Source organism: Pithys albifrons, chromosome 6 (assembly GCF_047495875.1).
Source record: "Pithys albifrons albifrons isolate INPA30051 chromosome 6, PitAlb_v1, whole genome shotgun sequence".
Lineage (NCBI taxonomy): Eukaryota > Metazoa > Chordata > Aves > Passeriformes > Thamnophilidae > Pithys > Pithys albifrons.
Window position 1 is genome coordinate 21,153,607 of NC_092463.1, and position 23,879 is coordinate 21,177,485.

General features: G+C 37.5%; 1 protein-coding gene across 1 annotated transcript in view; it reads left to right on the plus strand.

Moving 5' to 3' along the window:
* Positions 1-23,259, plus strand: part of SEL1L (SEL1L adaptor subunit of SYVN1 ubiquitin ligase) — a 35,610-nt gene extending 12,351 nt beyond the window's left edge. Inside the window, 16 exon segments of the mRNA XM_071557731.1 lie at positions 1,342-1,504; positions 2,953-3,006; positions 3,089-3,148; positions 3,774-3,855; positions 4,172-4,326; positions 5,063-5,119; positions 5,961-6,029; positions 8,315-8,392; positions 9,559-9,621; positions 10,389-10,476; positions 10,722-10,870; positions 11,425-11,590; positions 12,643-12,717; positions 14,319-14,491; positions 17,897-18,025; positions 19,288-23,259. Coding sequence (XP_071413832.1) covers positions 1,342-1,504; positions 2,953-3,006; positions 3,089-3,148; positions 3,774-3,855; positions 4,172-4,326; positions 5,063-5,119; positions 5,961-6,029; positions 8,315-8,392; positions 9,559-9,621; positions 10,389-10,476; positions 10,722-10,870; positions 11,425-11,590; positions 12,643-12,717; positions 14,319-14,491; positions 17,897-18,025; positions 19,288-19,491 — 1,765 coding nt within the window. The 3' untranslated portion in view covers positions 19,492-23,259.
* Positions 23,260-23,879: the final 620 nt, after the last annotated feature.

A 23,879-nucleotide genomic window follows, 5' to 3' on the forward strand; every position in this document is an offset into this window, starting at 1 on the left:
GGAAAAAAATGAGAATGTGATCCAAGATAATTGTCCTTTTTCTGGTGTTTCTTACAGTCCAGTTCTCATTGTTCAGAGATTTAAGTGGAAAAACGTGGCATTTCTTGTCCTGCTCTGGTTTTTTTTCTTGCTTTCTGATATTTTTGGGCACCATAAAAATAGTATTAAACTTAAGCTCAACAAATTGTTAAAATTCTAGTAGTCAGTGTTGTATGAGAGAAAACCAAAAAATAAGAAAGAAATTAGTGTTCTCTTCATTCTGGTCTCCTTCTATTCTGTCTTTATCCAATTACTGATTAAATAGTTGTCAGCTTACCACTATAATTAAGAATGGCTGTGTTAATTTAGAATATCTGTTATTGATGTTGACAACTTCATCAGTAAGTGGTGACTGCCCGCTGATTCTTACGGGAGTGTTTAATACTGTTTTAAATTGGTTTGTGGAGATAATGGAGGGTATTTCTACTTTGTATCAGGGAAACTGAAGCACATCGAAAGGCTGTTTGCTCCTTGGCAAAGGCAGACAATGTCTGTAGGTTTTTTTGTATAAAATAGAGTAAGAATTGTAAAACAGTATTAGATGTTAGTTCTTTTGCACTTTCTTAGAAGATAAAACTGTGAGGAACTAGGTGTGCCTCAGTCTGTCCTAAAGAAAGAAAGCAAGTCTGAGAACAGAAAGGAGGAAAGGTAAAGAAAAAACTTGGAGCCCTATCAGATCCCTGAGAAACCAAGCTGAAGCATTCTTGGCAATACTGTGTTACCATGTTTAAGGTTGTGAGGGGTTTTATTGCAGTGAAATTATTTTGAAGGACTACCATAAGTTCTGAGACTGAAGTAGAAAGGGGAGTTTCCAGAGATCCTTCTCATGGTTAGCAAGACTGTTTCATCACACAGTTGGTCATGTATGCAGTTGTCTTGGGCCCAAGGCTCAGTGTTTTCACTGGAACGGTTTTGGGCTCAAATAAATGGAAGAGACTCCATAGTCTTTTTCAGGCTGTCACAGGAGTGGTTCTACCAGATACCCAGTACAGGACTTAAAATTGTTGCAGCAAAAACATGATCATTTGACCTTAAATTTCTTGCATGTCTTACAGGAAAGGAAATGCATACTACTTTGCTTATGGAGTAGAGTTGACATTAAAATCCAGCTTGTCCATTAGCTAAATCATGAGTTGTAGCATATATGGATGATTCATAGCTGTAACAAATGACTGTAGGTAGATGCATTTGTAGAAAATAAAGGCTAAAAATGAGAAACAAAACACTTCTCAGAATCTTCAGGTTTATGAGTGGAATCTGGTTCTTTGCCCCAAGGTGACTAAGAAATTGTTTTCTCTTAAGAGCATATCAATATCTACTGAAAGCAGCTGACATGAATCACACCAAGGCTATGGAGAAAGTGTCTTATGCTTTGTTGTTTGGGGATTACCTGAAGCAGAACATCCAGTTATCAAAAGAACTATTTGAAAAACTGACAGAAGAAGGTTCTCCTAAAGGCCAAATGGTATGTATGTTCTTAAATTCTGCAGATGTTTTTATAGGTTTATAAATTGTTTATAGATTGTACTTACTCTAAGGTGCTTTCATAGATGGCACCTTCACCCTCGAGGTAAACATAAAAAGGTTGTCTCTTTGAATTTAAAAGAACAACATTTAGTTACCAGTAAAATAGTATGGTGGTGATCTTTTCATTTAATTTATCTGTTGTATGACTGACTGGATGTATAAGTCAAAAAACAGGTGCTTCTAGCCAACAAACCTTCTCTGAAACTGTATTATGTTTTTCTTGTGGTTTGTGTGGGATGTTGTGGCTTTTCACTGCCAATTTGATCTGAGGTAGATGGGTATATACACAAGTTTATAATCTAGCAATTATGAACTAGGAATCTTAAAAGCTGTTTAATGGAATGGGACTTGTTTTGTCCATATGCCTTTGAACTTTATAGAATTGTTCATACTTACTGTTATGAAGTGTCATAAAATATGAGTGTTATTAATTTTAATGGCTCAGTGTCTGCATATACTTACTGGTTAGTTCTCTCTTTTGGAAGTGTCAGCTTAAGGAATTACCCATTTTCTCTTAACTCTGTGGCTACCAAAGCTGCTCCCTGCTTAATGGTGTTTTCTCTAGAGACATTATATCTCAAGGAAGACCTTGACTTTTATTGGTCTAGAACTGAATACTGTTTGCATGGGCTGACTTTTGTGTGTGCTTTCAGATTGCCTAGAATAGTGTTAGAACATTGTGAAATACAGACACCTTTATATATATACACACTATCTTCCTGTGCTACTGGTTTCTGTTCTGAACCACAAGAGCTCTAACAGGTGTTACAGATAGCGCACTAACTATGTAAATCTTTAGAACAAAAATAACTTCTGAAAAAACCTCAGCTGAATAGCTCTGTGCATTCTCACCGCTTACATTTATAGTCACAATTGCAACTAACCCGTGGCAGAACAGACGCAAAATAGTAAATTCATAGGATCTGTTAGACTGTCTCAAACTATACAAGTCTCCTGGAGAGGGCCGTAGTTCCCATGTGTTTGCACTGGTGTATGAGACAAAAGGGTACATTAATAACTTGACAGGTATTGCTGAGCTTCACTTGAGGGTCTTTAAACTGGGGTGCTTTCACTGTTTAGGACCTTTGGATCCACACTTGACATTCAAAGAAGTAGTAGTTTGTTCTTTGCATTTGATCCACTCAGTTGAATTCTGGTGAAACACTAATTTATGTTAGCATCTTAGGCAACTGAATAATTTATAAATTTCGTACTTTAAAAGGGACAGGGAAGAGCATAGATATGAGAGTTACCAAATTGAAGGTAAAGCTTGGTATATTCTTTGCAGCTTATATTTGTTGTTTGACTTCTTTATGCATATGGATTGCAGGAAATTGATCCTTGATTGTTCAAAAAGTCGGCTGACAAATTTTATTTTATTTCTAGGCCCTTGGATTTCTATATGCTTCTGGTCTAGGAGTCAATTCTAGTCAAGCTAAGGTAACTTAAAAATTTTCAGTGTGTTTGTTCTTGTGTTTTGTCTTAGAGGCAGATGTTAAATAATGAATTATTTTGTTTTAAGGCCCTGGTGTATTACACTTTTGGAGCTTTAGGAGGAAATCTGATTGCTCATATGATATTGGTAAGTAAGATGGTTAACAACTTTACCTGTGCAAGAGCGTTTTTGTACTCTTAAATTTTTAAGATTTCCTTTTGCGTGAATACACCGTCCAAATATTACATCATTTTGCATGTGTTGGGCAGGCAACACTGCCTTTCCATTATTTCTTTTTAACATAAGGATAATTCGCTCATTTTAAGCTGTATACTGCTATGAATTTAGATGGACCACGTTTTCATCTCTTGACTTAAAGCTGAAGTGTCAGGCTTTTAACATTTGTAGTCTAATGAGAACTATGAAAGAGATCTTTACAGAAGATGCTGTTTTAATCAATAGTACGAGATTTAAGATAAATTAAGTGCAACATGTCTAGGTAAAAGGCTTTAGGTATTCACCCTTAAGTATCATTTCTGCTTACTTGCTTTTTCATGAGTAATATCTCAAGTATATTGGCTACACCTAACCTTTAATAGTGTCAAGTCAGTTGTTTTTAATGCAGATACAAGGGACTTGTGGTCTTTGTCCTGCCTACTCTCTTATCAAATCTTGCTCAAATAATGTGAAAAAATTTTGTAGCCTGGCAACCAGTATGTTCTCAAATAACTGATAATCTGATAATCCCATATTTCTATATTTTCCTTTCTAGGGTTACCGATACTGGGCTGGGATCGGAGTCCTTCAGAGTTGTGAATCTGCTCTCACTCACTACCGACTTGTAGCTAATCACGGTAAAAACATTTAACTAGGATACCATTTTTTACTTTCCATGTATTTCTGTTACTCAACTAGAAGATACTAGAAGTACCATCACCACTAACAGCATAAACAGAGAGAATTCCTGCTATTAAACAAGTTAGGCATTTGGCTCTGAATCATGATATTTTGTTTTTATCTCTGCTGAAATTTCTTTTTAATTCTTTGAGGGTGTCAAAATAATTCATTCTCTCTGTGTAACTTCTTGAAGCTCTGTGTAGATCTAGTTTTACTAGGTTGTATAATTTCTATATTGAATTATACTGTCTGAAAACTTTATTTGTTTTCCAGTTGCTAGTGACATTTCTTTGACTGGTGGCACAGTGGTTCAGCGAATTCGCTTAGCGGATGAAGTAGAAAATCCAGGAATGGCAAGTGGGATGCTAGAAGAAGATTTGATCCAGTATTACCAGTTTTTAGCAGAGAAAGGAGATGTACAAGCACAGGTAAGGCCAAATTCACCTGATGGCATGCAGACATTTTCAAGAATTACAGGAACAACTTTATAAAACAGGGAAAGGCACTGGAACTGTAATGTTCTCGTCCTCCTAAGTCAACCTGGTTACTCTTTTCCAATTGGTTTTTATGTGAAGAGACTTATATTTTAGTGTATTTGAGGTAGAACTTAGACAGAATGTGCAAAGTTTTTTGCAAAATAAGTCCAAAACATTACAACTTTAGCATCTTAGGAAAGAGGTCTTGGCTTTCACTAGCAACCAGCCAGACTATGTCAAGGATAGCTTTAGATGTTGTGGAGGAAGGATTTCTCAAAACGCTGGCCCTGACAGCATATCTCAATTTCTCACTGCTTTTGCTCTCACATGAGTTCTGCATGCTGCAGGCTGGACCATTTCTACGCACAATGCAGGAGGGGCAGATGATAATATAGGCCAATTGTCACAGTCCAACTATGATTTCAGAATTAGGTAGACAAGATTCAAATGAACAGTTGTTACTTTGTATCAAGGACAGTCATGTCACTTCTATCTAGGATAAATTTCCACTTAGGCTAATGTGAAAAAGTAGGTACTGTAGTTATTGAAGCAAATCTGTTCCTTCAAGCTTTGTGGCACCTTTGATATAATCTGTCTTTGTGCACATAATTAACTCACTGGTATCTGTATTGCTAGAAAAAGTCCCTAGGGAAAAGTGACTTACTTGCAGTGTAAAATGTATTTTTAGGTTGGCCTTGGACAGTTGCACTTGCACGGAGGAAGAGGAGTAGAGCAAAACCATCAGGTACCTTTTCTGTGTATCTGTGATGCATATGACACTTGACAGAGAGGGAGAACATTCATCTGAGACAACAGTGAAGCAAAAGTGTATAAGTACCACTGTAACGTATGTAATTATTTCAATAGCCTTGTTCAATAAAACTTAACTTTTACGTAACTAGTACTGATTATCTTACATAATTAGTTTAAGACTAATCATCTTAGAAATGAAAATGTCAAAACCAAAAACTGTGTTTTCATCAAGTAGTACTGGAAGCAGGATGAGCTTTTGTACATGTGGTAGAATCTTCATGGTGCACTGACTGTGTGTTAGTGATGATAGTCTGGCTTATGTGGCTTGCAAGAATATAATACTTCTGTAAACTAAACAGTACCTCTTTCAATACTGAAGATATTAAGCTTGCATAGAGATGGAGCTTCAGCTGACATAAACCAACCTAGCTATTGCCGATAGAAGTTAAAATAGCTAACCTCTTGAATTTACGTATTGGAGGAATTGAGAGCTGAGGATGTGCTGTCCTGAGGATTATTTCATCCAATACACTAATTATTTAATGGTCATGACATTTAAAATACCTCAAAATGACTGCTTCAGAAACATTCAGAAAAGAAAGTGAGTGGTCAGAATAACTACATTCTGTATAAAACATGGAATAGGAACTGGCAAATTTCTCCTGTTATAAACAGAGTTTGGAGATCGAGTAAGAAAGTAAGATTTACATGTGTAGCATATGCATAGTAGCAGTTCTACTTGGCAAATAACCTAGCTGCCTCTGCACCATTTGTGAGAAAAGATATTGAAATCATAGTCATGGTAGCTAAAAGACTTGTTTTCTTCTCTACAGCGAGCATTTGAGTACTTCAATCAAGCAGCTAATGCTGGCAATTCACATGCTATGGCTTTTCTTGGAAAGGTAAGGTACTAACACTCTCAAAAGTAAGAAGACTGACTGCCTTTCAATGAAAAATAGCAAGTATTTCCCTTTTTCTGATATCAAGCAGTCTAAAACTTGAATGCTGGAATCTAAGTATTTCTATTTTGCTATGGTTTTGAATTTTCCTGCAAGATTTGAGTGTTGTAGTCTGTTATGTCTAGTCTAAGTTTTCCTTCATTTCAAAAATCTTTGGGTTTTTTTCTAAATAGTGTTTGAACTAGAGGGTTTTTTAAAAACAAAATAATTAAATACCTTAATGTCCTTTTTCTGGGGCAGAAGGTGTGCCTCTGAATAGACAACTATTCTTTTCCATGCAGTATGTGGGCTAAAGCTAGATTTCTCAACATTTTGCCCAGTAGGAAATACTAAGCTGAGAAAGGAAAGGGGAAGGACATGATTACACTGTGTAGAGAACTGAGGTATCTGAGTCAGAATTGCCAATAGGTCTGCATTTACTCTGAACTAAAGACTGAATCTGTCTGTAAGGTGGGCCATTGTTTCAGTTTAGATTTAAGGCCTTTTTGGCTAAGGGCAAATTGTGCCTGACCGGTCTAGTGGCTTTCTGTGATGGAGTGACAGCAAAGGTCAACAAAGGAAGAATGGCTGATGTCATCTACCTACACTTTTTGTAAGGCCTTTGATGTGGTCCCACACAACATCCTTATTGGATGAGACATGGATTTGAAGGGTAGAATATTTAGTGGATAAGCAATTGGCTGGATGATGCAGCCAGAGAGCTGTTTGCAGATGACTCTAAGCTGAGCTGTGCAGTTGACACAACAGAAGGATGGGATGCCATCCAGAGCGACCTGGACAAACTTGAAAAGTGGGCCCATGAGAACACCAATAAGTTTACCAAGTCCAAGTGCAATGTGCTGCACCTGGGTCAGGGCAATCCCAGACATGAGCACAGACTAGGATGTCATTGAGAGCAGCCCTGCAGAAGAAGGACTTGGGAGTGTTCTCATGGGTGAAAAGCTGGACATATTCCAACAGCATCCACTTGCAGCCCAGAAGGCATCATGGGCTACATCAAAAGAGGTGTGACCAGCAGGTCAAGTGAGGCACAGGAGAGACATGGACTTGTTGAAGTGAGTCCAGAGGAGGGCCATCAATATTGTCAGAAGGATGGCACACCTCTCCTGTGAAGACGGGCTGAAAGAGGTGGGATTGTTCAGCCTAGAGAAGAGAAGGCTCCAGGGAAACCTCAGTGCAACCTTCCAATGCGTGAAGGGAGCTTATAAAAAAGAGGGAGAGTGGTATTTTGGAAGACAGAATGTGATATGAGAAAGAGGAATGGTTTTAAACTAAATCAGAGATTTACATTAGATGTTAGGCAGAAGTTCTTTATTCCGAGCATGATGAGGCATTGGAACAGGTTGCCCAAAGAACTTGTGCGACCCATTCCTGAAAGTGTTCAAAGCCAGATCGGCTGGGGCCCTGAGCAACCTGAACTAGTGACTAACATCCCTGCCCACAGCATGGGAGTTGGAACTAGGTGATCTCTAACCCAAGCCATTCTGTGATTTGTAATCTAAAACATTGTTACCAAGCTGCTCGTGGTGATGATAATGTGTTATTGCTTAGAAAGGTATTTAGGGCACTTGTCTGAGGTCTGGGTTGCAGACTACCTTCAGCCTGTGATGAGGAGCTAAATTCTCATTACTCCATTTGAGTAACCTCTAAGGTTAGGCTGCAATAAGTGCCAGCTCTAGCTCATCTTTTTCAGGCTGTCACTGCAGTAGAGGATGCAAAATTTGTGTCCTTAGAGCCTGAAAAAACCCAGCATAATGCACTGTTTTAGGCACTTGACAGAAAAAATTGCAGTTCTTGCTTTCTCTGCTGCTTGAGTGTTTTGTGTCTAATGAAGTTAACTACTGTTTAGTAACTAATTTTTACTTTGTTTCCATGAAGTATTCTGACTGCAAGTGTAGTTTGACTTCCGCTGGTCTCAAGGTTTTTACCTGATTGTGTTCTTCACTGCACATTGGTAGAAATTAAAAATGAGGTGTATTGCCCTGAAAGCTTTTTAATTTTATTGGTGGTTTGGACTCCAATAGAAAGTTAAACCCTCAGAGTCTGAATTTTACAGCAGAGACACATGTTTTGTGCTTCTGGGCAAGTTCTGTAGTGATTATCCAGTAATGCAGTAGCTGGAATAGTGTAAGTACAATAGACTCTCATATGCAAGGTGAAGATGCTTAATGATCTTCATACTAAACTGATTTCTTCAGCTGTTCTTCAGTAATGCCCTTCTCTTTCAGATGTACTCAGAAGGAAGTGATGTTGTACCTCAGAGCAATGAAACAGCTCTTCAGTATTTCAAGAAAGCTGCTGATATGGTATGATTATCTGTAAGCTAGAAATACAGCATGTGCACTAAGAAGTTGATTAGCTTTGAAATGCTGCAAATGCTTCTTTATGTGCCCTTCCATGTGCGCATTCCCACTCCCACATTAGTCCATAACTAAACCTTGCTTGTCTGAGATGTCAAAAACCACCTCCAGTTCTGGCCACAGTGCTTCATGTAGCTATGTTCAACACAAGGAGTCTAATCTCATTAATAGAGTCTAACTATTACATCAGTATGAAATACTGTCTGCCTAAGTAGTCTGAAATTCTGTGAAGTTCTAGTTTTTGTTAATCTGAAGTTGTCTTGTCACAGAAATTTACAGTGCGCTGACATTGTGGGGTTTTTGCTTCTGTTTTGTAAATAGATAATGGTTTTATACCTCTCATCTTGTTGAACTGTTTGGTTTTTTGCTATTAATCCCTCTTGTCTGTCTTAATGCTATCCCTTTCGGTCACATTTGTACAGTTAAGGCATAAGTAGTCCTGCAGGAAGGATGTTTAGCATTTGAAACACAGTATTGTAAGTTTTGAAGCAACTGTTTGTTCTAAGATAACTGCCTTCAGGTTCTTACATTCCACAATTAGAGTGCAGTTTGACATCTCTGTCCTAAAGTAAGGATGTCTCGATGTACTTATTTCCAGCATTCATTGCAAGTTTCTGATGTGCCCCATCGCCTGTCTTGGTGCTGAAGGAATGTCATAATGCACACTTTGCAGGGGCAGTGACGATGCCGCCCACACAACAGCCACTGATCCACATTTAGGCAGACTCTTACAGTTCCTACAGTTGTTTTGGGAGGTTCTGTAGCATCCAAAACATTTCAAACTTTGAAAAACTGAAGATGAATATGCTATTAATAGCCCATCTTTCTATGGGTGTGGGTTCCACATCTTGTGTGACGCTGTAAAAGTTCACAGTAGACTTTCATAAAGAGTACTGAATTGTTTTTCCCCTGTTAATCACCTGTGTAGTTAGTGAATAAAAGTTACCATAGGTGCTACTTCCTCCCTAAATAACAGTTACTAGAAGCAAAGATACAAAACTAACCTATCTTGAGTACTATGTGTTTCGGTGATGTTAAAGACAGACCAGATTTAAAAGATGCTAGCTGTAGGTTTTACCTTTCTTTTCCAAAGTGTTTTTCTGTGTTTTCAGGGTAATCCTGTTGGGCAGAGTGGATTAGGAATGGCTTACCTCTATGGAAGAGGCGTTCCAGTGGTAAGCTTTTGACACTTGTCTTTCTAAACATAGGTGATTGTGTGACTTCTTGTCAACAAACTTTTTTTCTGGAGGGAAATGCTCCAGGTTTAATTGTGAAGATTTCTGTTACACTGAAGACTCCTTGAGGAAATCTGTAATATAAAAAACAAAGGCACTATGGAGTTAGCAGCATTGAAGTGCGCTAAGTTCCCTCTCGTAAACGTAAACATGTTGCTTAAGTTATTAGAAACGTGTATCAGTGTGAATTGTAGCAGGAGAATTGATGAACTTGTCTCTAATTTTCTTGTGAAATAAATCCTACCTGTCCCCACTTTGTGTCTCTTATGGGAGGGAAGGAACACTTTGAAATGTTTAATTAGTGCATTTGCTTTTTCCCACAAGAAGGTTTCTTGTCAAATGTTTTATATTTTGCTATGCAAGCAGACAGTCAAAAGTTGTGTTAGCCCAAAGCTTAGAAAATCAATTAAATAATTATTCTAGAAACAGAACAGAGCTTCCATTCAGTTAAGCATAACTATTCATAGCAATGCTCTATGTAGATACCAGCTTTTGAGATAGCTACAGACTTAAGACATGCTGGTGTCATTGTAGTCTATTTCATTTTTTGTTTCCAAATTTCAACCAGGTGAATATTTTCACTAGAACATCTCGCTGTAACTTTTGTGTAATAGAGATCCGTCCTTATACATGTACACACGCATATTTTCTTTCTTAAACTGTGGTGTATTGCAAGACTTTAATGACTGGACCAAATCTCCCTGCAGAACTATGAGCTGGCACTGAAGTATTTCCAGAAGGCTGCAGAACAGGGATGGGTTGATGGACAACTTCAACTAGGTTCCATGTATTACAGTAAGTGGCATCAAAGCGATTTGCCAGGTCTAAGCACCTGCCCTTTTAGTCACTGTTCACTAGGGGGCACTAGAAGTGTGCACATACTGCATGTAGAACGGGCTTACTGCAGTGAAGTTGTATTTCATTCTGCTTTTCCTAACACTTTCTCAATGCTTTTCTTGAGTAATTTTAAAAAGTACTGTATTTCGTACAACTCTGCTTTTCAAGAGACATTAATAGCTATGACTTACTCTTTCTTTTAGATGGCATTGGAGTCAAGAGAGACTACAAACAAGCTTTGAAATATTTCAACTTGGCGTCTCAGGGTGGACACATTCTGGCTTTTTATAATCTGGCTCAGATGCATGCTACTGGCACTGGGGTGATGCGATCCTGTCATACTGCTGTTGAGGTAAGGTCATCCATTTATGAAGGTCAGATAATACTGACTTCCTAAAGATTGGCTATAACCACATCAGCCTGCATAGGACACTTGTCTTAGCTAAATTCCACTGGTGACTGCAGAGTTAAGGCTATCAAAAGTGAAAGTGATATATTAGCAAACTCCATTGTATTTCATGGGAAAAATCTTTATTTATGGTAATATGTCAGATTTGTATTTACTTTATTAACTTTGAAGAAAACCTAAAGAATGTAATGCAAAGCAACCATCAGTATTTTATAAGTACAGAGTCTTCATTTAGACCTGGACTTAAGTGTAACAAAAAAGCTAAGGTCTTAAAGAATAATTCTGAGTAAGTATCTGAATCTTGGCATGTATTTACTATAGTAACTTGTATCTTGAAGTAAGCCTGTCTGAAACAGTTGAGTTCATCTATCACGTTTTTCCTGTAAAATATAAATATTTTGAACAGGCATCAGAATGTTAAAGGTTGACTTCCTGCAAAACATAAATTTTTGAAGTTCCTGACAACCAATATTCTCCCCCTTGTTTTTCCTCTGTAGTTGTTTAAGAATGTTTGTGAAAGGGGGCGTTGGTCTGAAAGACTGATGACTGCCTACAACAGCTATAAAGATGGCGATTCAAATTCTGCGGTGGTTCAGTATCTTCTTCTGGCAGAACAAGGCTACGAAGTTGCTCAAAGCAATGCTGCTTTCATACTTGATCAGAGTAAGGATCTGAATTTGTACTGAAAAGCTTCTTTGGAATTGGCTTGCAGTAGCCAATTTGGTAGAATGCTAGAATGTTTGAAGATACAATTACATACCTCTTGTTCAGTTAGAACTTCAGTGAAACTCTTGTTTTCTTTCCTGCTCTTCCCACTGGAAAGCAGTCAGTTTTTATTTTTTTATGGAAGGATGACTTTCTGTACTAAAAGTTAGAATACGCTTAATTTCTGACTTAGGGATTTTAAAATGGCATAGGGAGAGAATCTAATGCTAATCTAACACCTTAATTTCAAGTTAATGTTTTTCAGAGGTGCTTGAAGGAATCACCTTTAGATAAGCTGCAATAATGACAGTCTTGGCTGGGAGTGCATTCCTACAAAGAAATAGCATTTTTCTCTGGGTCAAAACTCTGATTGTCATTACTCAGTTATATCTGCATCTCAGCTGGAGGTTGATTTAAAATTACTTGCTTCAGTTTATACAGAAAATCTATGTGTCAGCTGTGGGATAGTACAGCTGAAACTGTAATTATACTAGAAATTAAAGTTACAAATCCTTTCTCTGAACTCTGATAGTTCAGGAATCCTCAAAATGGGACAAGGACAACCTCTAAAGCAGCTGAAGCACTGCTATGTAAAACCTGGTCTCTGACTGGGTAAGGAGTTTAAGCCTTTGTTTTACTTGACTAGTCTTGGTTTTTAGATGGCCAAGCTAAAACAGGTTATACTTTAGCCTTGTATTTAAGTGCACCCTTGTCAAAGTCTAAATTATGTGCTTTTGAGACTTGCATCTTGTGTCATGCCTCAAGTATGCATCACCATCTCCTACAGCAAGAATGGGACAGACTCTTTGTAAGCCATAGTTCAGGATAAAATTATAGTTCAGGATAAAATAGTTTGTTCTTAGCTCTTATGTGGGTGGATAAATGGGAAGGCCATATGAATGAAAGGACTTTATTTCAGCAGACTGAATTTATAAGCAAGAGGGAAGGCAGCTTGTGGTTGTGTGTTCATATACCATGGTCCTATTTAACTGAACTACTTTCTTCTCTAGAAGAAGCTAGCATAGTAGGAGAAAACGAAACCTATCCTCGAGCTTTGCTTCACTGGAATAGAGCAGCATCTCAAGGTATGTCTGTACCTCACAGTTCTGATCAGTTTATGTTGAGGAATACATTCAGTGCAGGTAGCTCAGTGCGCAGTTGCAGATTGAGCTCTGGGTGGTAGGAGCCTGAGGCAAGGGGCCATGAACTGCCAGCCCTTTGCACAACAAAGGGCACTGGCACCTGTGGCACCAGCCAGGGGACCTGACACTCAGAGACACAGCAGCTGCTGATGACCCCAGACTGTGAGGATATAAAAGCTCAGGGATTCCTTTATTTAGAGTTCCTCCTTGGAGGCAGCAGCTCAGGCTGTTTTTCACGGTACTGTGCCCTAATTAAATTACTTAAAGGATTCAGGCATCTGAGACTCTGCTCTGGGAAACCTGGAGTTGAGCCAATAAGGAGAGCTTCTCTGACTGTGGGCGAGTGGTGTGAGCAGGGAGTCAAGCAGAGCACCCACTGGCTCCTTGGAGCCGCCCACTGTGAAGGGGCTTCAGATCCAGCAGTAACAGTCTGTGGTGCGGGAGTGATGGCCAGAGTGCCTCCCACATGGTCAGACAGGAGAGTTTCCTTAACATTTTTAGAGCCATTAAAGCCTGGTTTCATGTTTTTTTGTGAAACATGGAAGGAGGGAAAGCTTACCTCCTCCTGTTCAACAAAAGTTGCATTCCACATAGCTTAGTTGGTATTCTTGTTCCACTGTTACCTGTAGTGTCACTGCAATAGGATTGCAGGCCTGAGCCTTTTTATGATTCTGAAGATTAAGAGGATTAAAACACTATTGTAGTGTGTGTTTCTTCCACCTTTGCATAAGGAATTATAGAGCAGTGTTAAACAGCTTTAGAAATGTTTTAGAAAAAGTATATGTGCTTGGAAAAATAGATCCAAAATCCTAAAGAGTACATTGTTACTTGTCATCATTTGTAAGAAATGCAATTTCCTATTCAAATTAAGCAAAGTTCAGTGATGAAAGAATACAGTCTTGATGTCCAAGCAACACAAGTTTAAACTCTGGTGCTTGTGATACTATTCTAAAATCACAAAATGAACTTAATGGTTAAATATCTTGAGATCTCTAACTTTCATGTAGGTGCATCTACACTTATATCTGTCTACTAGTTTTTTACTTTAGAGAAAGTTTATCATGCAAATAAGAGTCTAATTTTCAGAGTTTCTTGGCTTTTAGCAGAAAGTTAAGAGAGGATGGAGTGGTTAAGTATTCAATTACCAAATGATGATGAGGCATTATTTTTAAAGTTTTTGGTGTCTGTTTTAAAAGCAAAATTGAAGCCTTTAATGACCACATAGCAAATTAAAAGTTTTTCTGTAATAAGTGGCTATGGCTATGAACAGCATTATGGCTTTTCAACTGCTACCACTTAATAGCAATAAAAATGTTGGTAGGATTACTAGGAAAAGGTCTTAGCTGCAAATATAAATTGGTTGTGTTTTGGTTACCTAAACCCAATGTTAAAAAAAGGGCTGTTTATTTGAGAAGGGGGAAAAGATAAACGGTTTGTGCAAACTGTGGAAAGTAATACTAAAGCCCTTATTGCATCTTCATAGGAAACCAAAAATGTTTCTTTACCTAGCTGTTTTACCATTTTTGTTCTTTCTTGATTTATAGGATATACTGTTGCAAGAATTAAACTTGGAGATTACCATTTTTATGGGTTTGGTACTGATGTTGATTATGAAACTGCATTTATTCACTATCGACTGGCATCAGAACAGCAGCACAGTGCTCAAGCAATGTTTAATCTGGGTTACATGCATGAGAAGGGATTGGGCATCAAGCAGGTGAGTAAGCTGTAGACTGATACTCTGCTTCAGCAGAGTACATTTACTGATACTATATTAAGTCCATAACCACTACTGGGCTTTTGGTGCCGTAATTTAGTGGGATTTTGCATGTCTTCCAGTACTTTCACCAATGGGAATTGGGTAAGTATATCCCCTTCACACTTAACTATGTGAAGAAATTATGTGTAGCCAGGGTAAAAAACATTGGCCCAAAACTGTAAATATTCGTAAAAAGAGTGCCACATGCTTGAGTAATGCTTTCCAGACTTTGAAGGGTAGCGAAATGAATGCAAACAGACTCCAGCCTCAGAGTATTTTAGCATAGGATAATTCTCATTCTGTGAAACACTGGTTAAATTGTTTCATGTATTGTGACATACTGAAAACATGGTAACAAACCATACACGCCACCAACAATGTGATTAGTAGCTATGGTTTCTCAAGTTGGGCAAACTAGTTGCGTAAAGAGTAGTGTATCTGGTTCTCCTAGGAAATCTATGGTGTATTGCAGTCCATGAGTTAATTAAATCTAAGGGAATCCAGAGCAACATGTTTCTGTATGTGCTAAAATAATGGAATCAGCACTTGCATACTAATTTTGAGCAGCCTACACTACCTTAATGTATGATTAATTCATGGCATTAATGCATGAGCATAATAATAACTTGACCTGAAACTGTAAGAAATGGCTTAATTTTCCTTATTTTCAGTAAACATCAACGTTTGGCTCTTGTCTAGGTATACAGCTTTTAATTATTATGTTGATCTATTAAAAGACCAATTTTTGCTTCTTCTCCCCTAAATTCTTGGCAAAAGGTCAGAACAATGAAGAACAAGGGTTAGGTCAGTATTGATACTTTGGCAGCAGCAAGCAGTCATTTGAAAAATGCTTAATGACCTTGATGTAGAAGGGACAATACAACACACTGCATTTTTTCTAATTTCTTTTTTCAAATTTTACTTTAGGACTGTTTACTCTTTTGAACTGAGCCCTCAGCAGTAGTTAACATCTGAAAATAAGCCTGCAGCTAAAAGCAACTTTATTAAGTTGGAGGTTTTCTTTAAAAAAGTCCTTTCAGACATGGACTTTTTTATTTTGCTTCTGCCTTGAATATAACACAATTTAGAATAAGTCATAAAAGCTTTGAAAATGTTACTATGTTATTTTCAGCATAATGAGAAAAATGAGTCCTAATTCTATCATTTGCAGAGAGTGTTCTCCAACCTGAAGCGAAGATGACTACTCAGAGCTGAAATGAGTGCACAGGGGCTCGTAATGAGCATATGTAACCTTGCTTTATGCAGAGGAGTAATACTTTTCTCTCCTACAGATCCAACTATGGAATGAACAGTTGAAGTGCAAAGAAAAAAGAGATAGTTAATATAAACATAGGAAAGGAGCACTGAGAATATCTAAGCAGAGGAACTGCATGTAGAAAACCAGTCTTATTAATTCTAGATGTGCATTGTCTTTGCTTCCTGTGTTCTAAAGTGTTAACAACTGTAAAGGGAGAGATTTAGTACTGACTAGAGAAGGCTAGGACTGAGCTAGAATATTTCGTAAAAGGCTAAGACTGAGTTTTGCATGAAGCAGAAGAATATTTGACTTGCCTTTTCTGGAATGGAAGCAACTGATTTTTGAGAATGGCTATAATGACTGACAGTTAAAATCGTGTTTCCTGATGTACCAGAATGTCTGCCACTGAGGTCTGCTCTTCCACTAGAGGCCTTCAGAAGGGCCATATAAACATTTTAGCACTATTATATCCAGCAAAATTGGGGTATTAGTGTTTTGAAGAAAGGGATGTGTACTTTAAATCTCCCCTCACTGATGTCCATGTCTTTAAGATTGCAAACATTCCGAAGTTAGGGAGGATATTCCAGGACGGTGGCCTACACAACTTCAATTCAGATCACTGTTCATTCTGGATAATCCTGTATAAATATGGTATTTCTTAATACGGTTTTGTTTACTTTTTCACCAACTGTTTTTTGTTTTATTCTCTTATTGAGTAAATAGTCTTTCATACATACAGGATTTTGTGCAGCACTTGCTGTACATAGCAAGTCTTGAAGCTCATACCATGTTCCCATGCCAAATATTAAGCTCCTTCAGAAATCTCACACATGTACACTTAGACACTCTTCATAGATTTAATGTTGTTCAGTTCCTAAGGCTACATATCAGAATGAATGATTTCATATACTGCTCAAAAAAGACTAAATTAATTTTCTTGCACTGTTCTCTTAAGATCTGGCATGGTATTTTAGTGCTATATATGTGTTACAGCTCAGGCTCCTACAGTTCTCACTTTTCTGACAACTAAGAGTGAAGTATGCATAAGTAGAATGAAGTGCTTGCTAATTAGAAATGCAAATGAGCTATGATTTAGGATTTGCTTTTGCATAACTATTAGCATGGTACAAAGGAGATAAAGAAGCTCTTTTAAATACTGACACATAAGATAGGCTTTCCAGCCTCAATGAGTATTCAGAGTTGTTCTACTGAATTAAAATACTAAATGTGATCTACTACATTACATTCACATAATGTGTCAGTTTTTGTGCTGTTGTTTGCACAAGTGTTATGGAGCTAAGCTTTGCTGTATCAATGAGCAGAAAATCTTTATGGTAATCACAGTCAGGATAAAATTATAAAATGAACATGTAGCACAAAGTCCTAGAGATTTGTTTTATGTGTCCAACTTGGAACACTTTCAGAGGTAAGTCTTATCCAGGCCTGTCCTTCACATCACTAAGTGAACATGGACAGTTTGTATCCAAGTATCCTAATGTTGCGCAGTATGTATATGAAGCAGAGCCAAAAAAATACCAAACATTGAAAGTTATACTATTGAAGTACACGTATCCTTTGCTCTTATGGCCTCTGCCTTGTTTCAACTGCCACAGAAGAGAACACTAATTTATCAAGCTCATTCTAAAGTTACACTCTGTTTTGCTGAGTGCTCGTGCTTTTGCTGCCCTCCTAATGCAAGTTTATGTTCATATTGAATAAGGAGTAAAATCTAATCTGTGTGTATGTGCAGAAACAGTTAGGAGCTGCACTATGCAGCAGGCATACTGTGGTATAACAGAGGAAATGCTGCTGCATACTCCTCTAGGACTTTCTCGGTCTTTTGAGTTTGGTGTAGTGTTGATGATGGTAGAGTGTACTAGAGTTACTTAAATATTTGCCTTATTTTTCAGTTAATAGGTCGAATATGGTATTACTAATCTCTTTGTGAGCTTCAATTCTAGTATCAGTTACAATAGCGTCATCCTCAAATTAAGCTTCCTTTTACCTGTCTATTCAAAGGTGAACGTCCCTCAGTAAAAAAAAAAAAAAAAAAGTTTAATTTTTCAAGTTCTTGAAGATTGAGCTTTGAATTTTCTTAATTTTAGGATATTCATCTTGCAAAACGATTCTACGACATGGCAGCTGAAGCAAGCCCAGATGCTCAGGTTCCAGTCTTCCTAGCACTTTGCAAGCTTGGAGTGATTTATTCCTTGCAGTATATACGAGAAATCAATGTAAGTAATGCAGAAGTAAAAGAAAACAGCAAATGTGGTTTCCATTTTTAAAAATGAGAGCTCGAGTTGTAATCTTACCTAAGTAGAAGTCTTACTTGAACCTTCTGTAAACTTAAGATAGATGTGTTTTATTTTTTGCACGTTAAGAAAGTTACTAAAGCTAATATATTTCTTGTTTGTGTAACTGTGAAACTGAAATGTTCACTTCAGCCAGTTTTCTTCTGTGCTGCTTTCCCCTTGGAGAGAATTAACCAAATCTGTTTGACTGTTCTTATCCATGACCATCTGCTGTCAAAGTTAAGCAGATTTAACTGACATAATCACTGTTTAGGAAAAGAGAAATACTGTTTGTACCCCTAATTCTGTTGCTATTTTATATTCAGCTGTAATATCTCCACTAGAATTGTGTTTGATCTCTGTGACGAAAAACAAGTGTTATTTGTATTATAGTTTAGCTATTGTGCAGAGTTTCTAGTAAGTGATGGCCCTGGGAAAAGAAAATCTGCCTGGAATTAAGGTGAATACTTTCTATATAGTGTCTGAAATACTTCTCAGTATTATGACATCACACTGCTTTTCTGGATTACTTAATGATTCAAATGTTATGAAAGTTATTACCACTTAGAGAAAATGCAGACAATTCAGCCAAGTTGGATTAAATGTAGTAGTCTTGAGATGGAGGACTTTCAAGGCTGGACAGTCAAAATACTCTACATCTATTGAGCAAATACTCATGTATCTCTCACAAAAGCAGTATGCAGAACACAGCTTTTCCAAGTTTTAAGTCAGCTGATGCAGATTTAAATTGGCAGTGACTCTGTGCTTCACTGTAGTATCTAGTGATTCTACAAAGTACGTGCTGGCTAATGCTTATGCAAATGGAGTCTGATAAAGAGGCACTTCAATCAAAACTAGCAATGAGTCACTTGAATTTCCCTGTACCTTATATCCACAAATCTCAGCATTGGACTGCACCAGTGTGCTGGGGCTTAGTGCTCTGTCATTCAAGCTTGATATTGAAAATGTTCATCTATAGAACAGAAAATACAATAGCTCATCTTATATAGCATGGCTCTTAGTCTTATTGGTATTTGAGTTCCCGGAAATTAGAATGTCACTGATGAGGTACTATTTTTTCACAGTGGAAAAGAGCTACTGAAGTTTTAAAACTGTTGCTTGTACATGAAAAATGTTACAAGTCAAATTTAATTACTTCCCATTCATATTCCTTGACATGATGATGTGGACTTCTTCTTTCTTAGATAAGGGAGGTATTCTCACATATTGATATGGACCAGCTACTGGGGCCTGAGTGGGACCTCTACCTTATGACTATCATCGCCTTGCTTCTGGGAACAATTATAGCTTACAGACAAAGGCAACATCAAGCAATTCCCAGACCAGCAGGACTGCGGCCAGCTGTGCCTCAACAGGAACCACCACCAGAGCATCAACCACCGCAATAGCAACAAGAGCCTCAGTGAAAGAACTGGATTTTTCCAAAAGGAACAATTTTCATTGTGATTTAGGACTTTGGATCAACAGTCCCTCCCCCAAAAGAGGCACAAAATAGTTAAAAAAGTTTGAAAGCTGCTTAGAGTGATGCCTTTTTTCAGGGATAAGAAAATTATTTTGAAACTGATTTGAATGTTATTTCAGTGCCAATGGAATAACACTATGGCTTTTTTCGTGGAAACACAAGAGTGCTACTACAAAAATGTTGCCTGCTGTATCTAGTTCCTCTTTATTCAGAGTCCTTTTCATCTCCTAAGAGACATAAGGCTAGCAGTGGAAGGTTTTTGCCTGCTTGATAGCAGTTTCCCTTTACAAAAGTAATAACAGTAAATAATTTTATGGCCAATTTAAGTCCAAGAAGCCGAACTATATTCAAACTCTAAAAAGACTGGAGCTGTTATGAACTTACATTCTGATCTGCATCCCAAGTATTTCTGTAGTCCTTATTTCATTATTTGTTAGTATTTCTTACAGTTTGATCTTTTATGCTGTCATGGATGGTTTGACATAGTTTTACAGAGTTTATCAATAATCTAAGCCACAAAATATGCCACTCTCCATTTGTGCTTTTTTGATTTTAAGTATTTTTCTCCTTTCCCCTTAGACTAGACAGTTCTCAGCAGACAGAATTTGACCCATGAGGTGGTTTGGGATGGATTTGGTCTGTAAAACTTAACAGAGGAAAACTGTCCACACAGTGCCCAGATCTGACATACTTCTAAAACTTTTCAGGATCTTCTGTACGTTGCAATACTTCATGACATAAAACCAAATTGGTAGTGTTCCTAAATTATTTAAATTTGCCCTTACAGAGGCTGAGTCTAAAATGTAGAAAATACCAGTATTATTGTGGACACTGAAGAAAGGACAGAGCAAGAAGTCTCAGTGAGTTAGCTGACTTTTTTGTTTGTTTTTGGAGCTGGAAGTTCTGTGTTTAATTTTCCACAATCCTGTTAGTGATTTGCGCTGCAAGAAAGAAATGTTGTGTATCCCATGCATGCATCTGCTTAATGCATCTACAAAAAAAGGCCACAAAAATGCATACTCTACGAAAGGGCTTATGTCAGTGATGCTACTCCAAAGCTACAGCAGTGCTCTGGCTGTTACCAGCCTCTCTTATACATGAGCAAGTCACAATAATGTCTCTGGCTGTGCCATCTTGAGGAACCCTTACAACAAGAAAATCCAAAGAGAAAGAAGACTAGTGGTTTATGGCTTCTGGATGCTACCAAGTCAGTGGAAAGGCCTTTTAATTTGTGTAAAGAATATGACCTGTGAACTGATAAGTTAAGACTGCAAGGGAATCTTCACTTAGTAATGATTTTCATTGAACTGTAATTTCTGGGGTTGGGGGTGGGAAGCAGTGGGAACATAGTTTAGAAGTGTGAAATGCAGAACTGTCTGTTCTTGTTTACCAATGGCAGTCAAATACTTGTTTCTGTGCTAGCATTAAACCCTCTGAATAGTAGTCTTAAAGCTGAAGGAAATACAAATGAGGAGGCCTTACTGCTTTCTGACAAAGGCTGTTGTGTTTAAAGGGTTATGGGCTTCCTTTCATGCAAATATTTTTCCAGTGGATTGGCAGCACATATCAATACACTTTATTTAGAATTGAGATTTTGGTATGGTTTCATACTTGGTACATTTGTAAGGAGACCATTGCACAGTAGATCTGTTATTTCAGCTACAAGATAAGAAATCCATTCTTTTGAAAATGGAAATGTGTGGCTAGTATTAAAAGTACTAGTATTATAGGTAGAACTTCTCAGTACTTCAAAATGCTTATGCTGGTTATGTGAAGACAAATCTTTCATTTTAGTGTGGAGGGTTGCAGCATGTGGTAAGGGAATATCTTGTGAAGTCTTAATCACCATTAGCTAATGGGATAGTATTGAACTTCTATGTAGTGTGTAAAATGTACAGCACTCCGCAGCTGCATTTCTAAAATATCTGTGACTTCTGAACACATCCTCTGAAGTATTTTTGCTGCTGTCACTTAGTAGCTCTTTTTAGCTTGGCATGAATGAATTAAGGATTAATGAATTAAGGATAAATACCATTGGTTCATTGGTATTGGTCTCTTAGGATGTTTAACATTTTCTTACTGCATTATTAAAATGTTTGGGTTGTTTGATCTATTAGAACTAAATTTGAAAAGCTCCTACCCTATTTGCATGAGAATCTCTCATCACTGCTGCTATGTGACAGTCTTATAGGTAACTTTCACTGAATCTCTGATGCATTCTTACATCCAAGAAGTCAGCAGAAGAAAATGATTGGAGGTCAGCAAGTTACTTCACTTTAAAGAACTGCTTTTTGAAGGAGCAATAAGGAAGTCTTTCTCCTGCTTTTTTCCCTTCCACCAGATTACTACCACTAACTTGTTCAGATGACATTCATTTGAATGCAGTGGTAGAAGAAAAAAGGTACTTACCATAAGTAATGGTGAGTTAACTCAGGGATTAAAGAAATTACTAAGTTTTCTACATCAGTTATCTACACCATGACTTAAGTTTTTGTGACAATCCCTTGCTACTCTTCTGAAACTTGCATTTCAAGGGAAGTAGATTTAACTCTTACTAGCAAAATATATCTTACTGTGCACTCAGTTAATCAAGCATCTTTTTCCTCAAGGAGATGGATTGCTCAGTTTACTACATTGAAGTACTTTTCCTTTTTGGTAGCACACAGGTTGTCTTACAGTTTATATGAAGGAATATTTTAGAATGGAAACTTTATTTAAGAGAAGCCTTTCTGGGTGTGTTCAGCATGGTTTGAATGGAAAAGTTGTATTCTTTGTGTGTAGTAACATAGGCCAGAGCCTGCCTATTTGACCTTCCTAGACACGTGGTGTTCTTTCTGTGCACAGAGATTGAACTACAGAGCAGTAACTGTTGTTGTTGGGATTTCTGTATGTAGGAAATGTATAGAAAAATTGGACACATTATTCTGCATTTCAAATTATTAATCAAAGACACGAGCAGTTCTTGCTGGAGGAAGGAAGCGCTGAATTGTTGAGAAAACAGGATTCTAGTACATCGCTCTGGTGAAACTTGCCCCAGAACTATCTGTTGAAATAATTTTCTCTGCTTTATATTGTCCATCACAGATCAATGTAATAGAAGGTAAGGCCTTTGAGACAAACATCCCCATGAGACTCTTATGAGACAGTTTTACTCACTTTTTAGTCATCTTCCATAAGTCAGCTGCTCTTATTAAAAAAAAAAAAAGGCAAACCAACACAGAATCTATAAAATGTTATTCTTTTTGGAGAAGAACATTAAAGCGTGGCTTTTGAAAGGACTTGTTGAAGACTATGCATTATCTAATTTCCACCTATTATATGCTAGTTTTGGCCTATAAAGGGGGATCACAGTCACCTTTGCAAGTTGCTTTCTTTTTAGATAGGCAACAATGAACTGAAATTCTATTTTTGTTTCAGAGAATATTAAACTGAAAAGATTTAGTTTGATTTGAACTACTGCAAATGCATATGGCAAAATAGGGACTATTGGGGGGAACCCTTTGTTTTTATCAGTTGCAGTTCTTTAAAGGGTCTTGTAGGAGTTTTGTAAATTTATTTTGTATTTAAAATCAGTATAAAGGCTGGTCAAATGTAATATAATTGTGTAAACAAATTCTGTTAATAGAAAGATGTACAGATTCATTTTGTACTGTATCTTTAATCTTGTGAAATAAAGATACCACCTGTGTGGTTACCCTCAGTGTTCACAGTGGTTATGATAACAAAGGATGTGAACTGTTAGCCATGTGCACTGGTATGTGCCACTGTTAAATGTATCCCTTCCTGTAAGTATTCTCATACATCTTTCATTTCTATGCCTCTTCAAAAAATAAATCTGTTAATTTAGGGGTGGCAAAAAAGGAGGAATCGGAAATAATGCATTTTATCTTCAGTTGTACTAGAAATTTCCCCTCTGTGTGTGTGTATGTATGTGTGTGACTGTATATAGTATTTGTACCCTGTCTGGTAGACGTGAAACTGCTGTGTGATTTCAGAATAGTGACCCGTAACTTAAGGATTGATGCTGCATTCTCATTACTAATACAGGAATAATTCAGTGACTAGAAATGGATAACTGGGGAAGGGACTACTTGCTTGCTTTTCAGGCATTTTTTACCTATTCATCCCTCCAGACTCCACCTGTTGAGACTGAGTCCTCTCTCCTAAATTCATTATGTTGACTTGCTTTCCAGTGTGCTTCTTAACTGGGGAGAGGGAAAGGGCAGTGGAGTAGCAATGATAGTGGGCTGGAAAGGCATCAGTGGGTAAATTGTCTTGGGCATCAGCCCAAGCTTAGATAGTTGTCTGAAAAGG